Source organism: Crocodylus porosus, unplaced genomic scaffold (genome assembly GCF_001723895.1).
Source record: "Crocodylus porosus isolate Cpor-Errol unplaced genomic scaffold, CroPor_comp1, whole genome shotgun sequence".
Lineage (NCBI taxonomy): Eukaryota > Metazoa > Chordata > Crocodylia > Crocodylidae > Crocodylus > Crocodylus porosus.
This window is the reverse complement of record NW_017728909.1, coordinates 49,469,710-49,495,111: the sequence shown is the minus strand read 5'-3', so window position 1 is coordinate 49,495,111 and position 25,402 is coordinate 49,469,710. Positions and strand designations below refer to the sequence as shown.

The 25,402-nt window shown below is 43.2% G+C and overlaps 1 protein-coding gene across 2 annotated transcripts in view; it reads right to left on the bottom strand.

Annotated features, from left to right (window-relative positions):
* Positions 1 to 18,555, bottom strand: part of FAM169A (family with sequence similarity 169 member A) — a 41,481-nt gene extending 22,926 nt beyond the window's left edge. The window contains exons 1-7 of one of the 2 annotated variants that reach the window (XM_019532245.1): positions 18,420 to 18,555; positions 16,448 to 16,547; positions 12,674 to 12,759; positions 11,181 to 11,352; positions 7,790 to 7,969; positions 4,416 to 4,544; positions 2,905 to 3,020 (exon numbers count right to left, since the gene is read on the bottom strand). In XM_019532245.1, coding sequence (XP_019387790.1) covers positions 2,905 to 3,020; positions 4,416 to 4,544; positions 7,790 to 7,969; positions 11,181 to 11,352; positions 12,674 to 12,759; positions 16,448 to 16,547; positions 18,420 to 18,554 — 918 coding nt within the window. In that variant the 5' untranslated portion in view covers position 18,555. The remainder of the gene's footprint in view (positions 1 to 2,904; positions 3,021 to 4,415; positions 4,545 to 7,789; positions 7,970 to 11,180; positions 11,353 to 12,673; positions 12,760 to 16,447; positions 16,548 to 18,419) is intronic. The other variant, XM_019532246.1, reaches the window with a different exon arrangement.
* Between the last annotated feature and the right edge of the window lie 6,847 nt (positions 18,556 to 25,402).

The following is a 25,402-nucleotide window of genomic DNA, read 5'->3' as shown; positions in this document are numbered from 1 at the left end:
TTATTGCGCAAGTACTAAAGTAGTAGCAAGTACTAATTGTGTAGTAACCAGAGTTACTGTGCAGTAGCACCAGCCAACATCTTTTAGGTGATGCTACTGCACAGTAGCCTAGTAATACTGTGCAGTAGCATATTAGCACTGTCCGTGCTGTTACGTATTACTGTGCATTATTTTTTGGCTATTGCGCAGTCAGTGTCTCATGTAGATACACCCAGGAAGTAGCAAGGAGGTCAACTGCAATCAGAGGTATAACAACACAGTCAGGCACCTGGGGCAGCTGTGACACATGAGCAATGACAACTTCTGGCTGCTTTTGTGCACTGTAGCAGCAGCCATTTTTTTTCTGCCCCTCCGCAAAGAAGAAGTCCAAGATAGCTGCCCCAGTCGCCTGGCCATAGTTACACCACTGATAGCAATGCTTTCCTCCCTAAGCCCTCTAATAATCCATCAGTGCTAGTTGTTAAACACCATTCAGACATTTCATACTCTTTAACATACAGGGAAGATAAAAGGAAAGGACCATTTGCTTGCTAGTATTCTACTAGTCCTGGATGAATTTGCAATGTACAAGCAAGCAGCTAGTGCTCCTTTTACAAAAAGATAATGGTGACCCTAGCGCAGTCAACACTGCAAACAAGAGCAAAACCTACTTAACCAGAAGCATTTCCGTCACCATATATTCAGATGACGCTTCCTACCACAAGAGCCCCTTAGAAGCAACAAACAACAGGGCACCAATATGTTATTAACTAGTATTAACTGATTTAAAAAAAATCCCTTTTTCATAGTTCCTGAGAGCAAATCAGTTCAATTCAGCTACAACAAGCAGCAGAATAAGCATCTCTCTAGCTTTTTCTGTATTGCAGCCTCAGTGACAAATTGCTGATCTTCAGGGGTGTCCGAGATATGAACAAACAAAAAAGTTAAGTTAAAGGGAATGGGGACTTCAGCTGCTCTGCTGTGCCTGTTTCTTGCCTGGACAGGTGTTAGCCCATTCTGACTCCATGGAAAGGAAAAACTGACTGAAACAAAGGCTTTCTTCTCAGCTTCTTTCTTCTCCCTGCCCTACACTCCCTGTTCTATCTGCTGCTGTTTTCAGCTCCGTACCTGATCCGTAACTCTGCATTCTGCCTTGTCCCCGATTTGCCACATGCCATACAAAGGCTGCCCATACCACTTGTGGCACCTTTGTTGCAGGTTGGCCACCCCTGCTGTAGGGTAACAGCAGACACCAGGAGAGTTACCACAAGGCATCTCCTGTATGGTAAGGCTCCACCCCCTTTCATCTTACTGTAATTTGCTTGTTTATCCATAAACTGATAATAAGTCATAGGTTCTGTGGACTAGCTGTAACTCCAGGTTTCAAGCCTTGGTGTGCACTGTAGAGCTGCTAGAAGTCTAAGCTCCCTGGATTTCTGTAAAGGAGTCACTGAGGGCCAAACAATCCAAGGAAGCAGGGGATAAAGCAGAAGTATCAATACAGAGGTCACAGGTTTTTATCAAATCCATGACTGTTATAAATTTATTCACCAGGATTTGTCTCTGGGTTTTTCTGAGTTTATCCAGTCTCTTAGGTAGAGATTTAGAAATTTATCAAAACAAAATAAAACCATCTCCCAAACAAAGGCTCATCTTTCTGTTCCACAAATATTTTAACTAACAAAGGATTAACGCAGGGGCAGGCAAAATATGGCCCTTGGGCCAGATTTGGCTCACCAGGCAATTACATCTGGCCCACGGGCAGATGCTTGCCAATTCACTGTATCCGGCCTGGCCCCCGGATGCCCCTGCTGTGCTCACATGGGGCCGAGCCTCGCTCACTCCCTGGGGGCACCGCATGCTGCACTCCCACTCTTGCCCGTAGGACGGCCCTGACCCTGGCCACACAGGTAGGGAAGCGGTGGCAGGCAGGGGAAGTGGTGGCAGTGGCAGCAGTATGCATGGGGAAGTGGCAGCAGTGGTGGATGGGTGGGCAGAGGGAGGGGAGGTCAGGGAAGAAGGGAGGGGGCAGGGAGTGAGGTATTGGGAGCAGCAGGGGAAGGGTGGTAGTGGTAGCGGGTGGGGGAAGTGGTGGTGGGAGTGGTGGGGGGTGGGAGTGGTAGCAGTGGTGGTGGCAGGTTGGGGAGGGGTGTGGCTGTGGCAGGTGAGAGTGAAGTGGCAGCTGGGTGGGAGTCCAGGTCCCGTGTTAGTGCCCCAGGGCTGGGCCCTATTGGGACCTGGCAGCACAGGACTTGGGTATGTGAGCTCTGCATGATGGAGCCAGTGGTCTGGTCACATGTTGTTCTGGGTCTAACCAGGACCCCACACTGCCAGGGGGTTTCACCTGCTGCTGCCACTGGCAGCATGGATTGTGCACAATGGGGGTATGTTTGTAGGGGGGGCCCCCACAGACACCCCACTACACACATGCACCCACAACCCGCCAAGCACACCCCACACCCCTCCACAATATAAAAGAGTACGACTTCATTTTGAGCTATTATAAAATCACCTCTATATACAAGACACACAAATCAGGAAAAAATATTTTTTGAAATAAAATTAAAAGATGTTATTGTAGATGTTTTATTTTTAGTATACAATTTGTTTTTTCCAGTTCCAAGTTGGCAAACTCCCTTCCCAAAAGGAGTACTTCCCGGGGCAAGGGGAGGAACTTCCAGTGGGAAAGGTCAGGGGCAGCACTTCTGGTCCCAAGATGGCAGCCAGGGGGCAGGGCACCTCTCAAGGGGTGGGGCTACCCTGGCAGCCCTCAACAGCTCACTAAAATTCCTTAAGCGGCCCTCCAACCAAAAATAATTGCCCACTCCCGGATTAACAAAACTAAAGATGTAAAATATATAATTTAGCAAGCACTATAAGAAGCTCCAAACTTGTAGATATACAGAAAACCATCTGTGTACCTACACTTAGCTGTGTTTCAGTCTCTGTGTTCTGGTCATTTCTCATTTCAGATTCCATGGTGGACTGCAGAAACAACTCCTCAGTCTGGGAACTGTTGTTTTCTTTTTGAGAGGCTTCTGCTTTCAAAAGCAAAAACAAAAAAAACAAATGCAGATACAGTTTATATAACCTGTTACTGGCTCTGAATGCAAGCTTATGTAGGGTCCAATCTTGCTCCAAGCAGAGTTTTTACACTCTCATTAACATGCATCATCAATGAAAATCTGACCATTTCTAAACATAACAGAAAGCTCAGAGCTTCTGTTACTGTAAGTAGAGAAACTGCAGCAGCTAGAACCCAGGCAGCTAAACAGGAGCCCACTGTACGAGGAAAGGCAGTAAGTGGCCCATCACAGTAAAGGGCACACCTGCAACCAGTCTGGAAAAGTCTCCTGATTGGAAGAGGGCTGGGCTTAGGGAACATACAAGTCCAAGGCCTGAGTCAGGGCAGGCAGTCTGACCCTACAGGCAACAGGGAGAGGGGACTGTAGCTGAACAATTGACTGGGATCCTGTTATACCTGGGAGCTGAAAGCAAGGTGCTGAAGGTTTTCAAGGAGCTGGGACCCAGGATGAGGAGGGCTTTCTCATAGACCTGGTAGGCTTAAAGCTGCATTACAGCCAGTGGGCTCAGAGTTCAGTTACAACTGATAGGCTTATGTTTCCTTTTAAGTTTCTGGTTAAGTTTAAACCAAGGAACCAGATACAGCTAGCAAAGCAGTGATGGGGAGGCTGCAGTAGGGCACCCATGAGGCACACTGCTATTTAGTGCCTGGAATCCTGCCAGGGGTGGTGCACAGGACTCAAGCAGGCAACAGCAGGCCCAAGGATGAGAGGGTAGTAGCACATGCCAAAGAGGGTTGAAACGAGGGACGGAGAGCCCAGGGCAGAGTGAGGAAGAGCTGGAACCCAGGTCCAGTACAGTGGATCTTGGCTAGATGGCCCAGTGAGAGAAAAAGGGGCACAGGCTGAGAAGACTGAGGCCTCAACAAGGGTGATTTGTTGGACAGCAACATCTACAAGGTATGGCCATGGCTACAGGGGAGGTTGGAGGCCAAGTAATTAGCCCTTGTTATAGCCCAGTTTTTACTGCATGAGAGCTTATTATTGTATGAGGGCTCACTCTGGGGTCCCTGGGACAGCCTCCCCTTTAAAAACTACACATTTGTATTAAGGTATGGCAGGTAGGAAGAAGGGAAGTATACCCAGAGAGAGTTAGAGTAGAACATCATAGCCACCCCTGGAGCCTAGCACTTGTTACACAAAGCATGCTAACAGTAGTGAAAAGGTGGCAGAGAGGAGGCAACAAAAGAGGTGACTGGGGTACCAGCCCCAGGTCCTGCCTTTTGGGGAAAGGCAAAGCAAAAGCAGCCATTACTGAAGCTGATTGCATTGCCACATTTGGCACAGCAGGAGCTGGTGCCACTCCACCCCGGCACAGAGCTGTGCTGCTATGCTATGCCTCTGCATGCTTACCTGTCAGCTTGAGCATTTCTCTCTGCAATATAGTGGTAATAGGTGTTCTCTGGAACCAGTGTCCTGCTCCTTCAACTTCCCACAGAAGATCATGATCACCTGGGTACTTTTCAAAGTATTGCTTACAAGCTGAACAAATATTTAAAAGAAAAAAAAAAAAGCCTTACCACACGGTACATTGACCCATAACTTGAGTGGCTGATTTAAAAAAATTAAATGAACACAACTTTCTCACGCCATGCCTAAAATGGAGCTGAACCAACCTGTCTAGCCTAAATAACTATCTTTTTGCACTTAATTCCCTACCACCACCACTATTAAGCATCTTCCAGCATCTCAAACTTTGATTGCATATTTAAGGGGAGACAGACTATAATTTCTATTTTTTTGCCTTTGGTGAATTACCTCCCTCACTTTTAGGCATTACAGCCTTACTTGTGATATTGTATGCTAGTTATATGGTCAGTTGTTTCAAGAGCAGTTTAAATCCAACCAAGATTTAAACATTTTTACAATTAAATGTTTGGGGATATGCTCTTAAAATACTGTATCCAGCCCACTGATCATACCAATTAATGTTACCCAAGGCACTTGTATGACACTCTGCAGGACTGCGGAGTCAGTTACTGCACCATTATATCAAACAACCAGCACTAGCCCCTAGAATGTCCTTGTTTACCCTCGCATGATGGTTTGGGGAACCTTTTTATGACTTAAGAACCCTGGTTGAGATCATTAAGTTATTCTGTAGCTGCCTGAAACTGCTGCATCACAAATGTCTTTATTGATGTGTATACCACTCCATGGACAAAACTTCTGTTACATCCCTCTCAGACTGGGGACAACAGTTGGCCAGACCATCTGTGGGGAGGTGGGTTTGGAACAGGAGATAGTTTTGCAAAGGCCAAAGAAAGAATCCAGGTACCTTACTGGGGTTGGGAAAGGCATGTAAGTAAGCACAAGCCTCAGAGAGACAAGAAACTGAGGGCAAAAGTCAGGGAGCCACATCCTATTCTACCTTGCTCAAGTCTCTGATAAAATGTTAATACATCAACGTTAGCAACATGCCATTATCAGTTATGAGAATAAGTTACAAAAAGCTGCAAGCAGAAGAACCATCCACTCCTTCACTGTTTTTCAGGGATTTGACCAAGGTAGAATAAGATCACACTTAGGCATTTAAACAGGAGGAACAGGATCTGCCCCTAAGTCTTCAGCCTTTTTCAGCATCTCTAGCTGTAAAGAGCTACCTGCAGAAGCCTGACAGGTCAGGGGAAACCTTGCCAGCCTGATCACAGAGGGACCCCCAGGAAATGGATACACAGACATTCTTAATGCAATCAAATTGTTCTGCATTTCCTGTGATATTGATGAGAAAACAAAGCAAGGGTGCATTTAGAAACGTTGTGCAATGCTGCTTCTGTGCATGTCTGTCCAAACCCTTCATGTGGTCCTGAAAGACTTACTGTAGCCATCATCATTCCCATGGCTGGAGTTGTGGCAACGGGTATGTTTAAGATGCAGCAGAGGATGGGCAAATCTGACAACTGAGCATGGAGCAGGGGCATAAAGCTGGAGCACAGTGGGGGTTCAAGCAGCTGGTTCCTCTCACACTAGTTACTAAGAACTAATCTATGGCACTTCAGTGGAAGGTCCCACATAGGGGCAAGGGGCAGGACAAGAGGCGACAAGCACACCACTGCAGCACTCTCCCTATCCAAACTCACAGATATGCTCCAGATCCAGAATTTTGACAATAAAGCTCCTTTGGACTCATCCAGTCCCTACTTGAGTCTCAAATCTCCTGTGAGCTTGAGAACTAATGCTGGGGATGAACCCTGAACAGCCCCAGTCTGGAGAGTGCCTGTGGACTTGGGAGGAGCAGAGCTCGGCAGGGCATGCTCAAACCCCTCAGTGCTGAGTTCCCAATACCCCGTGCCCCCTACCACTACAGAAGTATAAGTAAGTCCCAAGTGTCCAACAGGAGTGGCTTGGCCACATCTCCAACCATTAAAAATTCCACTGGTGAATACTTCATAATCCTACCACATAAGAACAGGCTGCATAGAAAAGTTGTAGATTCTCCATCCATGGAAGTTAACCAAGGGTGGCCAAAATATGGCCCATGTGTTAGATCCAGGTCTGCCAAGTGATTTTGTCCAGCCCGCAGTGGGTCCCTTGGTCCTACTCATCCCAGATGTAAGGGGTAGCCTAGGTTATGGCACGTTCAGCCAGTCCAGCTGCCCCCTGGCATGCAGTGGGGCTGGGGTGGTGCAGCAGTTAGACTCGCTTCTCAGCAACCCCAGTGGCAGCATCTCCTTCCAGCTGCCACTGCTGGACACAATCCTGCTGCCTCAGCACCGCAGCCTGTCTGCCCCAAACGCACTGCAAGAGCCCAGGACAGAGCCAAGATCCACTGTCTATATGACCCTGCAAAGTGTGCAGATTCAGTGGGCAGGGGTGTGCGAGCAGCAGATCATGGATCTGCTTCTGGCCTTTGCCCCATGCTGTCACTGCCTCAAGATCCTATACTTGGCCCTGGATACAGCTCCCTGCCCACCCATGTCCCCATCCCATCCACCTGGCCATGCACCCTGCCTACGTGGGTCTCGACTGGTCTCCATGGAGACCCTGGGATCACACAGCGGTGACAGCAGATCCATGCTCCCTACACGCCCCTGTGATGGGCACCAGTTCTGCAGACAGGGGTTTGCAGGCAGTGGATCACAGCTTTGCCTCAGGCCTCGGCCCCACACTGTTGCAGCCCCGGGCCCGCCCCATCTCTGCTGCCCCACTGAGCACAAAGCAGAGTCATTTAGGGAGTTTTGGTCAGCTGTTGAACTGTGGGGGGGGTAGCCCCAAATAAGTTTAACTTAAATATCTAAATAATAAATGTGCAATGGTGATTTATTATTTCACTGCAAGTAGTAACAAGAAGGAAAGGGCTTGTGGTAGCAGCACTGAGTAATTCTGAACTCCCTGCTGAGTGGCTCTTGCTCCAAAATTTAGGTCTAGGATGGGAAGGGTGCCAATCCACACCACAACAGCTCACCAAAACTCCCCATGTGGTCCTCAGATCCAAATAATTGCCCACCCCTGGGTTAGACAGACACTTTGCTGTGATGTTTTAGTCAGGGATGATCTTGTCCCGAGTAGGGGGCTGGATTAGCTCACCTAGTGAAGTCCCTTTCAGCCTTACTGTCCTATGAACCTCAGATAACTAAATTTCATCAAATAGTAGCACATTTTAAGCTTAAATTTAGAGTTTTTCTATTAAATTATTTCAGCTCTGTTGAACTCAGTTGGGAATATTTCTTTTGAAATTGAAAGAAAGTGTATGCAGAGAAGCTGGAAGGACGTATTGAAGAGCTTACCTGCATACATGAATGATGACAGCGGGTACCGAAGGCCAAGTGCATCTTCAGTAAAGGAATCCACAAAATCCTCCAACATCGTTAGCCCAAAATCTTTCCCACGATGTTTCTTTCTCACAAACATTGTGTCCAGCAGAGGAAGCTGATAACTTTGGGTGAGATAGGAGCTACATATGCTTCCTGAAATCACAGGGGTAGAGGGGACCACAGATACACATTTTGTCAGTGATTTGTTGAAAAGGTTTAGATAATCAATTGAAACTGAATGGGATCTTATTTCACCCCAATCCAGCTGTACCTTATATACAGTAACTAGTCTCAGCCACTCTGGCTGTTTGGACAAACTCTGTAAAACTGCAAAAAATATACCATGCAACAAAATAGTAGGGAAATCATGTCTGGTATTGTGATCTGATGCTGCAAGATTATAGTCGCTACAAGCTACTGAGAGGGTTGTGAGGAAAAAAACTCCCTTTGGAATCCTGCTGTTACATTTTCAGGAAATTGAATTAAGAGAATGAAGCTAAAGCAAAAATGATCAACTCAAACATTCTCTTTTAAATACTTATTCATGTATGTAAGACTAAACCACAAGCATGCAAGTCAGCTATCATTTAAGGAGTGAACAAGTAACCCTTACACCTTACATTTTTTAGGACACCACCAGGAAGTGGACATTAATAAGAAGGGATTTTTCCATATGTAACACAATAATATACAATTTAAAAAAAAAAAAACAGTGCACCATGACAACAGTGTTTAAAATTGCTGAATTTTCTGAATGATAACCATGGAATCACTGGTATCAGATTAATAACATGATTTATTTGAATTATAGTAGTACCTAGCTACTCCAATCAAAAACTGGGCTTCACTGTATTAGGCAGCATATAACAATGAAAACTTGTCCCTTTCCCTTAGAAAGTTTGCAATCCAACTAAAAACAATAGTAAGATATCTATAGCACTTACAAAGTATTCGTTATAGACCGTAAGCAAGTAAGTAAGGTATACAGTAAGGTATAACAAGCCTCATTTTTCCAAGCAGGAAAAGCAGGTAGGTTAAATTAATTTTTTTGATGGTCACACAAGGAATCCACATCAGGGCTGAAATAAGAAACCATGGTGGATTTGATTTAAATCAGGATTTAAATTACTGGTCAGGAAGCATCAAATTATCATTGTTTTCTACAAAAAGTGCATTCTTGTTATTTGATATAACCTTTGTTCAAAACGATAACCTTTGTTCAAAGCTATAGGCTTCAGGATACTTAGCATATGTTCTACATTTCTCTTTAGTCCAATGTTGAGAACTTTGGCTATGACATTTCCATCTATTTTGTCACTATTTTGTTCACAAATTGTCATCAGATTAGTCCAGTTCTCAATATATCGCTCAAAACAGTTCACTACCGAGTTCTATTGCACATCTTGTGGGAGAGTTAGTTTTGTTCTTCCTGCTTTCTTCAGAGCAGCTGCTGCAAAGTGGTACTTATGGAAGGAAGTATTTTGCAATTTCAACAAAATTCTGCTCAAAATGTTTCTGTTCTATTTCTACTGCCCCTCCCTCCTCGCATTTATCTCCAGACTCCTCTTCTTTGTCCAGATCTACTCCACCCCAACAATCCTCTATTCATTTAACTTCTTGAAAATCTGCACTTTTAGAGAAAGGTAAGGGATTGACTCTGTGTACACAAATTTGCAGATACACAATAAGCCTAATGGGTAGGTAATAAGGTCTGTTATCTCTCATGCCCATATACTGCTATTAGCCAGGATGATATCTCTGGAGACACAAAAACAGTTTGAAAACTGAAACTAAGCATCACAGAGATGCTTAATGGGATCTTCTAGATGTAGCACTGAGTCTCATTGGGTAGAGTGTTTTTCTTTAATCTTTACTAATCTAGAGAGAAGCCTCTGGGAACCCCATAAGATTGGACCCCTAATATAGTGCATGGCCTATGGTGATCTATTTATAAAACTTTTCTAAGAGGGTTACATGAATATATTGTCTCAAATAGGATATAATTTGAAATTATAATCCCTATTCCATGATGAGATCTTTGATCTTTAACATATCTTAAATTAGAATTTTCTTTTAAAAAAGCGCCATACAAAAATATAAAAATATGATTAAATAAAAAAAAGATTTAAATTAAAAAAAGCCATTTTTAATCTTTTTAAAAAAAATCATTGATTTTTATCCACCTTGTTACAAACGAAGAGTACCCAACCTTTGATGCTGTGGTCTGATAATCTGGCACAAACATCCCTTCTTTGCATAAAGTCATAAAACAATGCAACCCAGAAAGTCATTGTGATCACTGCATGGGCTTAACTTTTAGCATGAAAACTATTCTATGGGGACATGTGCAATGTGTCATGATTATGTTCACAAAGGCACAGTATTGATGAGCGAAACAAAAAGATACGCCATCTGCTGATTAGCTTCCCACAGGAACTGCCATACCAAAACAGATCAATGGCCCATCTGGCATGCTATCATGTTTCCAACAGTAGCCAAGGCCAGATGTTCCAGGGGAAAGCATCAATCTCCTACAATGCACTAAAGTAGCATACACAACAGTTGCGCCTCATGAAGTCACCAAAAAACCTTCTACTGAAGGTAAGAGAATTTGGACACCAAACTATATGCCCAAAATTGGATGTTCTGTTATTTATGGAAGGCTATCGGTGCTCAAATTATTTATAAATAATCAATCAATTTCATTCAGATGAAACTGGAAAGCATCACAAGAATTTATAAAAATCATAGGGATATATTTAAACAATATAGGATACATTTAAACAATGCTTTGGTTCTGTGTTTATAGAAAACCTATACTGATGGGATCCTGGGTCTGTAACTGAGGCTCTCACAAACACTGCTGAAGTACACAGAAGTACTTCAGCAGTAATGAGAGCTGATCCTGCAGCTTCCCAGAAGTATTCACTGGAGTTCTGCACAGAGGGACCTTGCAAGATCAGACCCTAGATGAGTGCAATACAATCTTAATATTAATCATAATTTCCATAGGTTGTTCACTCCTGGATGAGTTCTGGAGCATGACTATCATATCAATACATTAAAAAAAAAGACCCAGCTCCCTCTCTCACAAATGAATACGAATATGTAACTGTAAATCCTCATCCCAGTAAGTCTAGAAAAGCAGAAGAATAGTTGTATAAGGAAAGAACATGTAAAAACCCCAATTCTATTCTCAGATCAGTATAATTTAATTGGCTTTACTTTTGATAGATCTAAAAATCTTCCCTGCTATAGAATTCAAGAAAAGATTCATACATTGGTCATAAATTAAAGCAGTTTGAAAAGGCCCAATAAAAGTTTGGGTTTTTTTAATGCCAAAAATCAGACACAAAAGTTTTACCTGCAGGTTTAACAGAATAAAACCCAATGGCTTCTCCTTTTTTCCACAGAATTTTGGCGTAGTCGCTACTGCTGTGACAAAGGAATGGGATCTCATTTTTTTCTATTTCTTGTTTCCGATAAATAATTCGATTGAGAACATAGAGAACCACCCTCTCTCCAACAGTTTTCACCTATAGAAACATATAAAAACATTTAAATACATGTATCACTTAACACTTAATTGAGGGTTGGACATTAGTGGTCTTATGAGTAGTTAGCACCTCTGAAAGTAAGTATAGTTGAAGACATGGAAAGACACGTGCACTTAGCACTTCTAAAAAAATCGGGCCCAAGTTTTTGTTCTGGGGTTTTTTTTTAGAGAAGTGTGAAATGCTCCGATACCACCGCAACACGCAGCATGTAAAATCCTGGATTAGGCAGAGCTTTCCTCACATCTATAGTATTACACGTGCTCTGATTATTTAAGGGTTATAGAATTCCGGGGGACAGGGGTGTAAACTTAAAATTAAAAAAAAAAAAAATACATTTTTCCTCTAAGAAACATTTACCAAACACAATAATGCATACCAGCTAAATCTCAGTCTTTCCAGACTAACAAGAGTTTGCATTGCTACAAAGACCATGTGATTAGCATTTCTGGGAAGGGAACACCCAGCATACTCCCTTCCTTCATTGCTGTATGCAGTGGCAGGGATCAGGACATGATGTAGTGGGACAGCTGGTTAGCGCCAAGGTTTACTGTGGCAAGAAAAAAGAATTCAGCTGCTCCTCCCTAATGTACCCTCTGGTTGTGGAGAGTAGCCCCAAATACGTTTAACTTAAATATCTAAATACAGTATGTGCAGTGGTGATTTATTATTTTCCTTCAAGTAGAAACAAGCAGAAGAGGGCCTGTGGTGGCAGGACTGAGTAATTCTGGACTCCATGCTGCTCCACACTCTTGCTATAAAATTTAGGTCTAGGATGCCTCAAAGAACATAGGCATTGGCTGGAATTTAACAATAGTTAAGCAAGCTTGATAACAAGCAAAATGGATATTAGGGCACATGTTTTTCCTTATGCCTCTTCCCAACACCACAGGCCATCAACTCTAACTACTGCCCAAACTCCTCCTCCAGTTAGATACCAAATTAAATAAAGGCAGGCCAACAAGTTTCTCCAGAAAAGACTACCGTCACAATGAGGGTAATTGCTGGAAGCCCACACAGCACAGCCCGAAGAGTTGCCCTGAAAACTGTCAGTAACAAAACATTTTTCATGCAAAGCTATTAACATGAACAATGCAACTTTGAGGAAGGTAAACAGAGAGACAGCTTACACTGGGAAGGGGCATGTGTGCCTGCCCTCCAGCTGATTCCATACCCTAAGTAAAATGACTTATTGGATTCATTTTCAAATCCAAAACATATCTTTGATCATTTGTAATGGCATGGAGTTAAATCTTGGGTGCAAGATAAAAATTGTTATGAACGAAATGCCGGAACCATTTACCTGCTGAAGCCCTTCTCTAGAAGGAACAGATGTTTTCACAATATCATTGATAGCCCACCACTGGTCAGCAAGGTACAAGGCTACAGCTTGGAGAGAACAGAGGTATAGGAGGTTAGTATACCAGGATAATTTGAAGGAAATATGTTAATTACCACTACAAAGTTATTAGCAGGGATCCGGGTGTCCACTCACCATAGAAAAAGGTGGTAAAGCCTGAATTTTCTCATTCTAAATTGGAAAACACAGATTTTCTCCTTTAAAGGAGAAACATGCAGGAAATGGTGGATTACCCCTTGCAGGGTATATACACATGCACATGGTCACCAAGTAGTTTGGAAAGCAGCTCCCCGCAAGTAAGCTGGGGTGGGGGACGGACACCTCCATAGTGGGGGAGAGCGGGAAAAAGGAGGGAGGGAGTTGGGCAGGGCTCATGCTGGGGCTAGATGATGCATGGGGAGTGAAACAGAGCCATGGGCAGTTCATCCAGGGGAGGAGGGCTGCCTCCCTACCACTGCACATACTCCTGAGGGGGACATGGGGGATGCATGCCCCCCAGTTCTGTGCATGGGGTGGGGGTGGGTACAGGCTGCCCACTGTAGGCTCAGGCCTCCCTGCCCTACTGCTCTCCCCCTGGGGTGGCCATAGCTCAGCGAGCAAGGTCTGGCACAGCACAGCAGGGCCAGGGAAGCTCGATGCCACTGCTGGGAGCCCTGCACCACCATGGCGAGGCACCCCCTTCCCACCCAGCAGCAAAGGGAACACCTCTGTGCTGCCACCCCCACTGCCACTGGGCAGGCACAGGGCACCTCACCACGGCAGCGTGGGGCTCACAGGAGGTGACACTGAGCTTGAAACCACCCCACTCTGCCCTGCTTACGGCAGGGCTGTGGAGACCTGGGGTGGGGGCGAGGGAGGATGTAACAGAGTGGGAAGCCCAAGCACACAGTGGGTAGCCCACACCCAACTCCCCCGCAGATGGGCTCTGGTCTGGCCATGCCGCCTGCAGAGGAGGGGCAGCTGGGCTCTGCATTCTGCTCTACTGCAGCAGCTATTGCCTCCTGTGGGTGGCAGCTGGGGCTTGGTCACTGCTGCAGGGGGCTAGGGACCAGGTCACTAGCCCCACAGCCCTAGCAGTTGGGGGCCCCTCTGGGAGGGGGGGGGCAGGAAACTGAATGGGGAGTGAGGGGCACCAGCACGGGGGGCAGGGCTGTGGGTGGCAAGTGAGAGGCACATGCAGTGGTAGTGGGCATAGGGGTGGGGAGTAAGGGATTTGGGGAGTTTTAAAAAAATCAATTGGTGATTTTATCAGAGAATTTGCAATTTTTAAACAGAGAAAACCAGCATCCCTGGTTATTAGTTGTACAATTATATAGCTACCAAGTTAAGTAGACATCTAAGCTGTAATAAGTTTATTACTGCTAATTATAGTACAATTCTAATTACAAATCAATATGCTTGGTGTTACTCAGCCACTACATACTCTGAAGCGATTTTTTTTAAAACCTCTATAAATTTATGTATGAGAGTCCACAGAAATGACTTTGATTTGGGATTAAGTTTTCGTTTTAGGTAAATCTTAATAAACAGATAAGTATGGAGAGAGTGTTAGCTGGACAATTAAGAGATGAAGAGAACATTCTGCCCATGAAGTGGCAGGGGCAAATTCAGGGCTCCTCTATACGTGCAAGTAAAGGTGCAACAGGATCTAATGTACAATTCACATAAATGCACCTCCTGCCATAGCATACATACCAGTGTGCCAACAATGCCAGCCTCAGTACCTGTATGTCAACTTTTCCTGCCTTGTATGTGGTCTCCGAGGCTCTGCCATGCCATGCGTGCATGGCAGGAGGCATGATGGTCAGATTACATATTACATCCCATTACACCTAATCACCAGTGCAGGGGGAGCCTGGGATCACACTCCTGGGCTCCTCCTGCACCAGCTCCCATAGCTGCAAGCCCTGCAGCCCACGTCACTGTGGGGCTCACACCAGCAGCAACATGAGGGGAACACTGCAGCCACTGCAAGAAGCACCACACCTCATGAGGCTTGTAGATGGGGCAACGTCCTCCCTGCTGCCCCCACTTTGAGCCCTGCAGCCAAACATGCTGGTCCTACTGCAAGCCCGCAGCTGAAGACAGTGCCACCACTGCAAGCCCTGCAGTTCAGGAGACTTATAAGCAAGGCAGCATTCTCTCTGCTGCAAGCCCTGAAGCTGACAGCACTGCCACCACTGCAAGTCTTGTCAGCTGTGGAGCTGGCAGTGGGTGATGCACCCCTGTGCCTAGAAGCCCCTCAGTTGGGCTCCCAGCCACAGGAGAATACTTGGCCACATGTTCAATTAATGGTATGATTAGAACAAGATACAAAGTTATTACACATTTTTTGTGGAATAGTTTTGTAACTTATTGCTTGTTTTGTCATGTCATTCATTGGTTGAATGTGTAGCTGGATCACAACTTAAGGCGTGATTACCTGGTTAAATTACACCTTAAACCCAACATGTAGAGGGCCTCAGAGACCACATACAAGGCAGGGGAAGGTGACATACAGGCACAGAGGCTGGCATTATTGGCACACTGGAGTGTCAGAGGATGAATTCAGTAAGAGATGCCTACTCCCATTGAGTTATATAGAGTTAAGACAGCATCCACAAGTTTAAACTTAACATGATACACCAGAGTGGGCCTAAGTTTGTCTTGCTCGATAGAAGAGAATGTGAGTGTAGTAGCCTAGGATGTAGACACAGAACACATTTACTATGGAGTTAACTGACTTCACTCCATAGTACAAGTGAAGCAGACAAACACAATCTTACACAAGTCACTTCACTCCAGTGCTGCCACTCAAAGCGAGGAATAACTGTATAACTGGTGATCACTTGCATTTCTATTCCTTTAGTTCAGTGGTGGGCAACTTTTTTGGCAGGTGTGCCTCAAGTTAAACTCTTCCCCCGCTCCCAAAGTGTTACTCTTATCCCCAGTCTCCTGAGGCATACCTGATAGAGTTGTGTCCTGGGGCGCCAGCATGGAAGCAAGAAGGCTCAAGCTTCCAGCCATACAGAGGAAGCTGGGGTGGGATGCTGCCACAAGATGACAGGTCCCCACCAAGAGCCAAGCTGCCCTTCCCTGGCCCCACAACCACCACAGTTTTATGGCAAGTCAGGATCCAAAGTCCTAACTTCAGTAGCAGCCACAGGGCCAGAAAAGGGTTAACTGGCTCTTGACAATGATAGCTGACACTTCCCCATGCAGCAGGTGCTCTTCCATTCCCATCCCTCCCTTTACTGAGCATCCTTGCATCACATCCCATCACAGCTATTCATTCTGTGAAAACTATTTCCCCTGCATGGCCAGCCATTGTAACAGTGCCTGCTGCAGGCAGCCAGTCAGGGACAGCTGGTTGAGCTTCTCATCACAGAGAGAATTTATTCAAGTAAAATTCAGGGTGAGTTACTCCACAGAAATCATACTGTCTGCCTGCCCCCCACCCCTCCCACTCTGGATAGACTAGAGAGAGTAATACATATATCAAGGCATACAGAGAGTAAAAAATCCAAGGAAAGTGTGTGTTGCCCTTAATTCAGTCTGTCACTGTAAATTTAATTAACTAGTCCTTTCTTGGTTGATAGAATTTAGTTGTGGATAACAAACTATAGCCAAAACTGAGAATAAGAAGCTGGACACGCATGGAATGAGTACAAGACTGGTTACATGCACTTGGCAGAGAGGCAGAACACATTTATATTAGAATATAAATTAAAATGAAACCTGTGAGCGCATCCTCTGGTGCAAACAAAGCAAGAACTTTGTGCGTCTGATCTCCACCATAAAGAGGAACGAAGCCTACAGTTGACAAGCTAATAGGAATCTGAAACAAGAGTTCACAATGCTTCAATAAATGCTGGTTAACACAGCATTAGCAAAATATACAAAGCATGTTCAATAGGACAAGCAAGCTGATTTACAAACCCTGGTGGTTTTTGATGATCTGCAAAAGAAAAACATTAGAATCTGGCCCTCGTTTGCTCTTTATAAATGCAGACTTTCAGAAGATGACCTCTACACTCCAAATAAGAGGACGGTGGATTTTAGAAGGGGTTTTTTAAATTAGTATTACTTTATTTTAACATTACAAGTCTAGATTTTGTCTACCCATGTTTTCTCCTGGAAGATTTTTTATTAATGCCTAAAGAATTAGTAGATGGATGACATATGTACTGAGCCATACGCTTTAAGCTAATAAAGCAGCCGTGAAGGCGTCAGCTGGGGTTCTGACTATGTAAAGCTCTTCATAGTCTACATTCAGGGACATGATAGGATAATCACTGGGGGCTCTAATGTGTGGGATCAATAAGGCAAAAAAGTAAAATATAGCACCTATACCTCTAGAATTTTCCCTGCAAGCTAGACCGTAGGTTGAGCTGCGTTCAGCCTAACTCCAGGACCTGGTCCAGGGAAGTGGAACTCTCTTTATAAAGAGAACAATTTTATGCTAGTACCTAGTTAACCCAAATGCTGTACAAACAACTGGAAGTACTGCCATCTCAAAAATTTAACACCTCACTTTTGATTAAGGTTTGATTAAGCTTCAAGTTCACTCTGCTGCATCTTTTAATGAAAAGTTCCAAGAAACAAACAAACAAACAAGACTTGATAAGGATAACAGGCAAACCTACTATTTCTAACTCTTCCCTCACCCCTTGCAACTCGCATCATCTCTAGAACAGGTGCATTCAACACCTCACAACTTTGGGTGCTACAACAGGCATTTCAGCATACAAATGTTGTTTTGAACATCACCATTTGGCATTAAGATAATAAACACATGACAAAGTGAGACCAGGACACATTTAGTGGCATATCAGTAGCTTTTTGAAATTCAAATATTAGAAACATTTAATGGTGATAGTGGACAACAAATAAGCATCAGTTGTGGGGTAAACATGAAACTTACTTCCCCACAAAACAGTTTAAACTAAGATTTCATCTTCTTTCCATTTTTATTTCATAGGTTTCATCTATTCCACTTTTTAAAAAAAAGCATCCTTGTTACCATAGGTATGATCAACAATGGGAGACCCATATAGATCCACCATATTACAAACTGCTGTTGGGTTGGCTAGACAATATGGCAGCTAGAACACAAAATGCCAAAAACTGGTTTCTAGAAGTGTTTCCATCAACAGAGCTACTTCAAGGGCAGCAAAATACACTTCAGGAAAAATACACAGTAGAGACACCCCTTTGGAAAATCAAAAGGACTAGCAAGAGAAGCAAGGTCCACTAATGTATACCATTTTGCAAAACCAGGATATAAGAGATCCATTAGATGCAGTGAATGCAAGCACAAATTATGATCACTTAGAACTACTGACAAAAATGCAAAATCTGAGCTCTCAGTTTTTGTAAAAAGCTTGTCTGACCAAGTGACTGAGATTTAATTTTTTGTTTTGTTTTTTAAATTGTTTATGTAGAACTCAATTATCCAGGAACAGGAATAGCCAATATGCAGATCTCATTTTATATAAAACTCAATGTACTACTTAATGTTAAAAATTAAAACAGTTTAACAAGAGGTAGGGACATCTGGATAAAATTCAAAGCTTTGGTAAAGTCTTTTTTTTTTTTTTTTACTCAACAGGTACTAATGACATTTATTTTAAAGTCCTCAATAAGTTCAGTTAAATTAAATAAAAAAGGAAGAGGAAAAACATGAACCGATGTATTTGTTGGTTCTTACTTTGATGTCACTGACGACAGACAAGAACTCTGGATTATCTGGATCTCCACATCGAAGGTCAGACATATAGTCTTCTGCAGAACTCTCTAAGTCTTCATGACTGTAGTTATCCAACATATCCACAGGGAATGCCATCCCTTGAAAAATGAAATGTGTCTATTATTACAGATAAACCATGTTTTGCACCGGTTATACCACAATGACTTTATAAGCTAGCACCTCTTCTCTTCAGGAAGGCTGTTCAGTTAAATTACAAGTACTGATATGAGACACATTTAGAGTTTGATTTAGACCAAGTGGCTCAACACACAGGTTTCTCCACAAGTAGGGGAGTAGTATTCAGCCCAATACAATTCTTTAACACAGGGATTGTGTTTTGCCTGTGTATTCAGGCTATGCCTAACAGAGTGCAATTGAGACTGAAATCTCAAGATTTGAGCGCTAGCCCAATGAGAAGAGGACGATAATCAGTCCTACCAGTTCCAGCCTCTCAAAGAAATGAGAGAAAAAACACCTGTTTCAGTGTCTACACATCACAGGACTTCAAACTTGATTCATTCCTCCTGGCCTCATACTCAAACCTTCTCAAAAGACACAAGTAAAATCCAGCCTCCTTCAATTGGTATCCCTCATAGTTAAGGTTTATGGTTTTAGGTTAGAACCACTGAAACACAAGTATCACCACAACTTAAAAACAGGTCCATGAATAATACAGTGCTTTGACCTGTACTGCTACTTCCTTAGCCTACTCCTGGTCCATGCCCACCATAAGCTCTCTGCAAACCCCTCCACCTTCTCAGGTCACACAAATACCTCCTGCCTGCAAGATGCATGCTACTGTAAAGCAAAAAACAAAAACAAACAAACAAACAAGCAAAAAAACCCCAAAACCACACACATACCCCACCAAGTGCTCTAGGTCATAATTATTGTCACAATCTGGCTGGCCCTTTAAGAGAACGGGGTTTAGCTCCCACCTGAGCCTAATTATCTGCTTCCCAGGTGATGAGTTTAAAGCTAGGGATCTTGTGACAGCTTGCAAGTCATTTGATCCTCCAATAAAAGAAAAACAAACATCTCTACTAGAGACAGACCTGGAAGAAGGAGGACTTGATTTATGTGGATATGTTAGACTGTTTTGTTTTAGGAAATAAATCCATCCCTGAAGAAAGGGGCAGAAGTTCTGCTGCAGGTCAGAGCTCCATTTGAGGCATAAATTGGTACTTTGCCAATGGCCTACCATCACTAGGAGTGCATCAGTCCTAGCTGTGACCAAGCCAGGCTTAAAGGAAATGGTGTTATCAGCTAGTTACAAACCTGGTTAAAAGCACTGTAAAGAATAGATGGATGTAAGTGGATGATGAGGGAGAAAGGAACAAGTCAGCTGGGGCACTGCAGATAGCAGCTCCAAAGTACTGGGAGAATCGTTGGTTCAGCCCTTACAGCAAACAGTGTCAAATCCTGCATGACAGGGAGGGAGTCCTGGAATCCCAGCCCCTCAAACAGTGCTATCAGGCAGTAGTTGCAACACTAAAAAAACCTCACATGGAGGAAAAACTTTCATCCAAAAGCAAAAGGTTGTTCTCTTATCTTTTCCAGAGCAAAGTCATTAATCAGATCTAAACTGCTGTTGGTACAATTTTCTATGAACACTTGAGAAAAATAACTGTATACTTGTCTTCTGACTCGGTCCCCTTCTTCCCCCCTCATCTATTTTTAGTTTCAAGATTTCTCTTTTCCTTCCCTCTCCATCTTCCCACATCTATTCCTCCATATTTGCCTGCCACTCAGTTATATCCCTCAGCTCTGGACCTGTGTCACCACCTCACCCCTGATGCTTACGGATGCTGCTGTTTCTGAGTGTCTGGCAACATGCAAGTGAAATCTCAGTGCTGACTGGCACTGTCTACTCTTCTCTGCCACCACTCAGCAGGGAAAGGTAAAAGTGGCAGTAAGTACAACAAAGAGAGAGATGGGCGATGTCACAGTACAACTTGTCCTGTCTATCCTAGTTTTAAAACATGTCATCCAAAGCTTTCTTTTTTTTTAATTCATCTTTTCATTCTAGCATAGACACTGGTGAAGATCACCTTACTGTTCTGAGTGCTTCATTTTCCACTCCCACACTGAATCCTTCTCTAGTTTCCTAATTCCTTCCACACTGGGGCCGAGCACTACAATGACCCTTCTTTGCAGGTATCATTTCACCCTTCCCTGCCTGGTAGAATTAGGGAGTGAAGTAAAAGGGGCTATTTTGTATACAAGACAAAGAAACAAGGTCAGAAGTTAGTCTTCACTGTAATAAAGAGGGGCTGAAATTCATAACATACAAATGTCATATGAAAAAATCTGTTGATTCTGGAAGGCAGAAATTAGGAAGAAAGTGAGAGATTACATGCAACTGGGAAATACCGACTGAATGAAGCTTTAGAATGAGATTAACTGTTACAGACTAAATAAAGCCCTAGGATAAAAGCCCTGTATTTTATTTCAGGCAAAGGTTACTTCCAGCTGCTGAACAGAGGTGAAGTTGAGAATACTGATCCATTAAAGTCTCACATAAAAGGAATGATGAAACTCAGATTTTGCTTTCGTCGAGATAGGTATTATTGAGCAGTTTTTATGCCAAAGTATCTGAACAACTATGACAACAGATAATGATGAAGGCTCACTACAAATTACATGACAATGAGGTATGCAACCCACAAGCCACAGCTAATATCCCCTAGGCCATCATTCTTGGCATTTTTAGAATATAAAAGTAAGGCAGCAACAAAGCAGAAAAATAAAGCAATAGCCAGTTCTGCTGAATTCAAGTTTCTTCTGGTTGTGTTTCTTTAGTTTCCACATATTTAAAAAGCAGGAAAGTCATTTATGCCTTAGAAACCTGTTAATTCACAGAAAAAACTGCCTCCATCATCTTAAAGGGAAGTTCCTCCTATTCAACCACAAGTAGTGATTCACAAATCTCAGTCCCTGATGTGTCTCAATTTTGAAATAATTTATTGTGGTAATGAGGAGACAACTGATTAACTACTAGTCCTCAAAATGTAAACCAAAAAAAAGAAAGAAATTCTCTGTTATTACCTATTGTTCATCTCAAGTATTTTTCCATGTTAGATATACTGTATTTCTTCTGAGTCTACAAAAGGGGCAGCTCTCTCTCGATCAGAGCTGTCCACCTTCAGAGACTACAGGAACCACGTGTTGCACTGGTCACAGGCCTAGGGCCACAAACCATGCAGGCTGCGTGCCTCACAAGCAGCACAAGCGCCCTCTTTGCCTGCCACTGCCACATAGGTGAGAACCCAACAACTCCTGGTGCTACAATGTGGGTAGCACAACCATATGAGCTTCTCACCACTACCACCACCCAGGAAAGACCCCAGTCTGCCCCCACCTCTACTGAACAAGCAATTCAAAACTACTGTTCTGTGAGCACACCCCTACCACCACTGCCCCTGCCATGAGCCCAACCATCATAGGCATGGTCCCCATACTATGCCCCCCTGCTGGCACAGCCATGCAAGCAACACGGGCCCCTTCCTCCACTATGCGAGCAGTAAGTTTACCAGGCCCCCTCCAGCTAGGCTGTCCTGCCCCGAAGACTCAGGCTACCCTTGCAGTGGCAGGAGCAATGTGGGGAGTGGCAGTCAGGCAGGAGTCTGCAACCCAACTGCTAACCCTTTGGGAGTCACAGGCTACCAGCTGGACCACCCTGCTCTAGGTCACCAGCAAGCAATCCCAGAGACAAAGATAAATCAAATTCATAGAGGATATCATGACCTGTTGAAAGCACAATGACCTGATCTGGCCTAACAATAAGCAAGTTCCAGTTCCACTACTGAGGAATCTGTAATTTCAAATTTGAAGGATTCTTTAGGACTCTGAAAAACAATTAACCTGAAGATTTTAGTCTCCAGAAAGTTATCTCCTTAATTCTGGCATGAGAGTCACTGTTCAAGTTTCAGGTGAAAGCACTGCATATTCTTTCAGGTTTTCAGTGTCTTGGGAGTGCAAGGGTTAAAGGGCTCTAGGAACATCATGAAGCCTATCATTTTCCTCTCTCTCTCTCTAAGCCTCTGTGTGTTGCATGACTGTAAAACTGTCAGGTCAAATCCTTGTCACATATTGTGGGATTGTGCTCTGTTCATGAGACAGCCCTCTGATTGGCTAGGCAATATTCTGGCTGAATGAGCAAAATAGATGTAGCCTTAAGCAACCTAACTCATTACAATCATTCATGCAACACAGATATTAAAGAGAGAAAGAATGTTCAAATACTTTTTTAAATCAGGAAAACAATTCATTTCTTGTTTTCATTAAAACAAGAGCCAACTTTCCCTTTCTCATTGTAAACACATCACCTTACACTTTAAAAGATTTGCTGAATTGTAGCTCATGTACATTACACTTGCTTTAATGTTGAATTACAGACTTCATTGTTTTTACCTTCCTACAACCATATACATAGTTAGAGGTGGCATTTAAGTGAGCACAATTCTGTATTCCTTTGCACATATGATCTAATCTACAGGCATAAACCTTCATTAAGCTAAGTGGTCATATTTATTTAAAAAACAAACAAAGTAGGCAACAGCAAGCTTCGAAATCAGATGATAAATTTGAATGATAACTGAAATCAGCATTCTCAATTCAAAACGTGTTACTCCATCTCCTACCCCTATCCACCAGCCAATATTCTATGTACAGTCAACATAATTCCCACTACTAACTGATCAGAAGATAATTTTTACTGTGTCTACACCAGCTGGTTTTCCCCTTCTGTATACAAGTTGTAGTGAACTTCTTCATCTACACTGGGGTAGAAAACGAGGCATGTTAGGGGGAAAAGGATAGGTTGTAGTCTCAGTTCAATTCATGAGAAAGGGAGATATCTATAGGACAATTTTTAAAGGCTATAATCAGGAGTGCTATGGAAATACATCCAGAGAGGGTATGATGTCTTATGTCCTAGTATAAACAAATAGACCATACTGGAGTTTATAAGTCATACTGTCAAAGCTTATTAGCTAACATGCATCACACAATCCAAGATGCACAGTACCAGAAAGCTGCACTAAATGGATGAAGAGATTACACTAGCTTTTGATAATATTAAAAAAAAAAAAAAAACTTAATTGTGAAATTCTGAACTATTAAACATTTGCTTTTTTGCCTAGAATTGAAACTATATTCTTTTAGAACCATTTCCCTTCCTTTGAATAACATAGTCCCTAATCCTAAAAAATACAGGTATCCCTCGCCTGCCACTGGGGTTAAGTTCCTGACAGTTCCCGTGGTTGGCAAGACAAAAGGCTTACAGGAAAAATGGCAGGTGACAGGCTGATGTGCAGCCACGGAAAAACATGGTTACTCCAAACTGTATACCGCAGTAGCCAAAACAGGATATAGAATATTTAGCATGGATACTCAAAACTGTGGTTGGCAAGGGAAAAAAAATGTCAAAAAATTTATGCTATGCAAAATAAAGAAAAAGACATTATCAGCATCAGGCCCCCTATTCTGATTGTACAAACACCTCTTTTAAGCATAACACTACTCATATGGAACTGCCATTAAAGGGAATAAGAGTTCCAGGCCAATATTATTCAAGTAAATTGGGCACCAAGTATGCCCCAAGAGAAGAATCTTATTTACCACATTCACAAAGATTCCTCCACACCATCATTTTCAAAACAACCCAGAGAAAGAAAAAAGTAAGCTGCCAAGAGACAAGTTTAAGTTTCTATATGAAAGGATTTTCCCTTCCCAAACATTAGATAGTCCCTAGATCTCTGAAGTTCTTAACTTCCTGCTAAGAGAATCTCTCAAGCGACAGCAAACACATTGGGGTGTTTTTACACATGCTTCAGTGGTGGGAAGGGGAAAGGGGTGCTTCAAATTAGAGTGGCTCTGAGTGCCACTCCAATTAAAGCATCCAGAACATCTTATGTATCAGCACCCATTCATTTCAGAATGGCAGCAGAGGTGCTTTATCTAAAGATCATTGAAGGAGCTTTAGTTAAAGCACTCCTGCCTCCATTTTGAAGCCTGGGGATCCTGATACACACGACGCGGTAATAACCACACTCCAGCAGACTCGATTAATCGAGCGTGCTTTGATGTCCTGTAATTACAGCATGCCGGAGCAGCCTCCCAGCTCACTTACAAGCACCCATTATTCTGAGCCAAAGCCTAATTTAAGCTCTTTCAACCACAAGTAGTGCAGGGAATGCACTAGCTAGAAGAATAATGTACCTAAGCAGAGGGTTGGGGGAGGAGGGTGAATTATATATACACACACACACACACACACATACACACACGAGAGAGAGAGAGAGAAAGAGAGAACAATAAAGGATATTCTTCCTAAAATCTGGTGCTTACCATGAATTCAGAATACTACTTGTTCCAATGAAACATAGGCCCCAAGGTACAGAGTGCCTTGCTTGGAAAGATAAAGCACACTTAATTTTGCACTATAAACTATATTGTTTCATACTCTAAGGCTGTGTGTCACTGGGTTTATAGCTTTAAATTATCTTTTGGCTCCTGGTTAGAAATATGAGAATGTCGCCTAGTGGTTAGGTTGCTAGCATAGCCTCGGCAGATGAAAATTAACGTCCTCTAGGATTTTGGATAAATTGCTCCATCTCTAGCTCTGTAGCAACAGATGTTACATTTGTCCTGAGAAACTGTGCCTGTATTTGTCCTAGAACAGAAAAGTCCTGGGTTTAGCACGTACATGCATCACCTATCCTACTGGAGTTTAGTGGGCAGGTGATACACTTTTCTGCCACAAACTCAGTGAAGCAATCCCAGGACAGACCTGCTTTGCGGTGTCTTGGGACAAATTGCTAGGACTTCTTATCCCATGAACCTTTTTTAAAGTATGTCCTAGAACAATAAACATGGGCATCTGAATAATCATGCTTCATCCAAGGAGAAAATGGCTTCTCCCAGGACAAATATGACCTCTA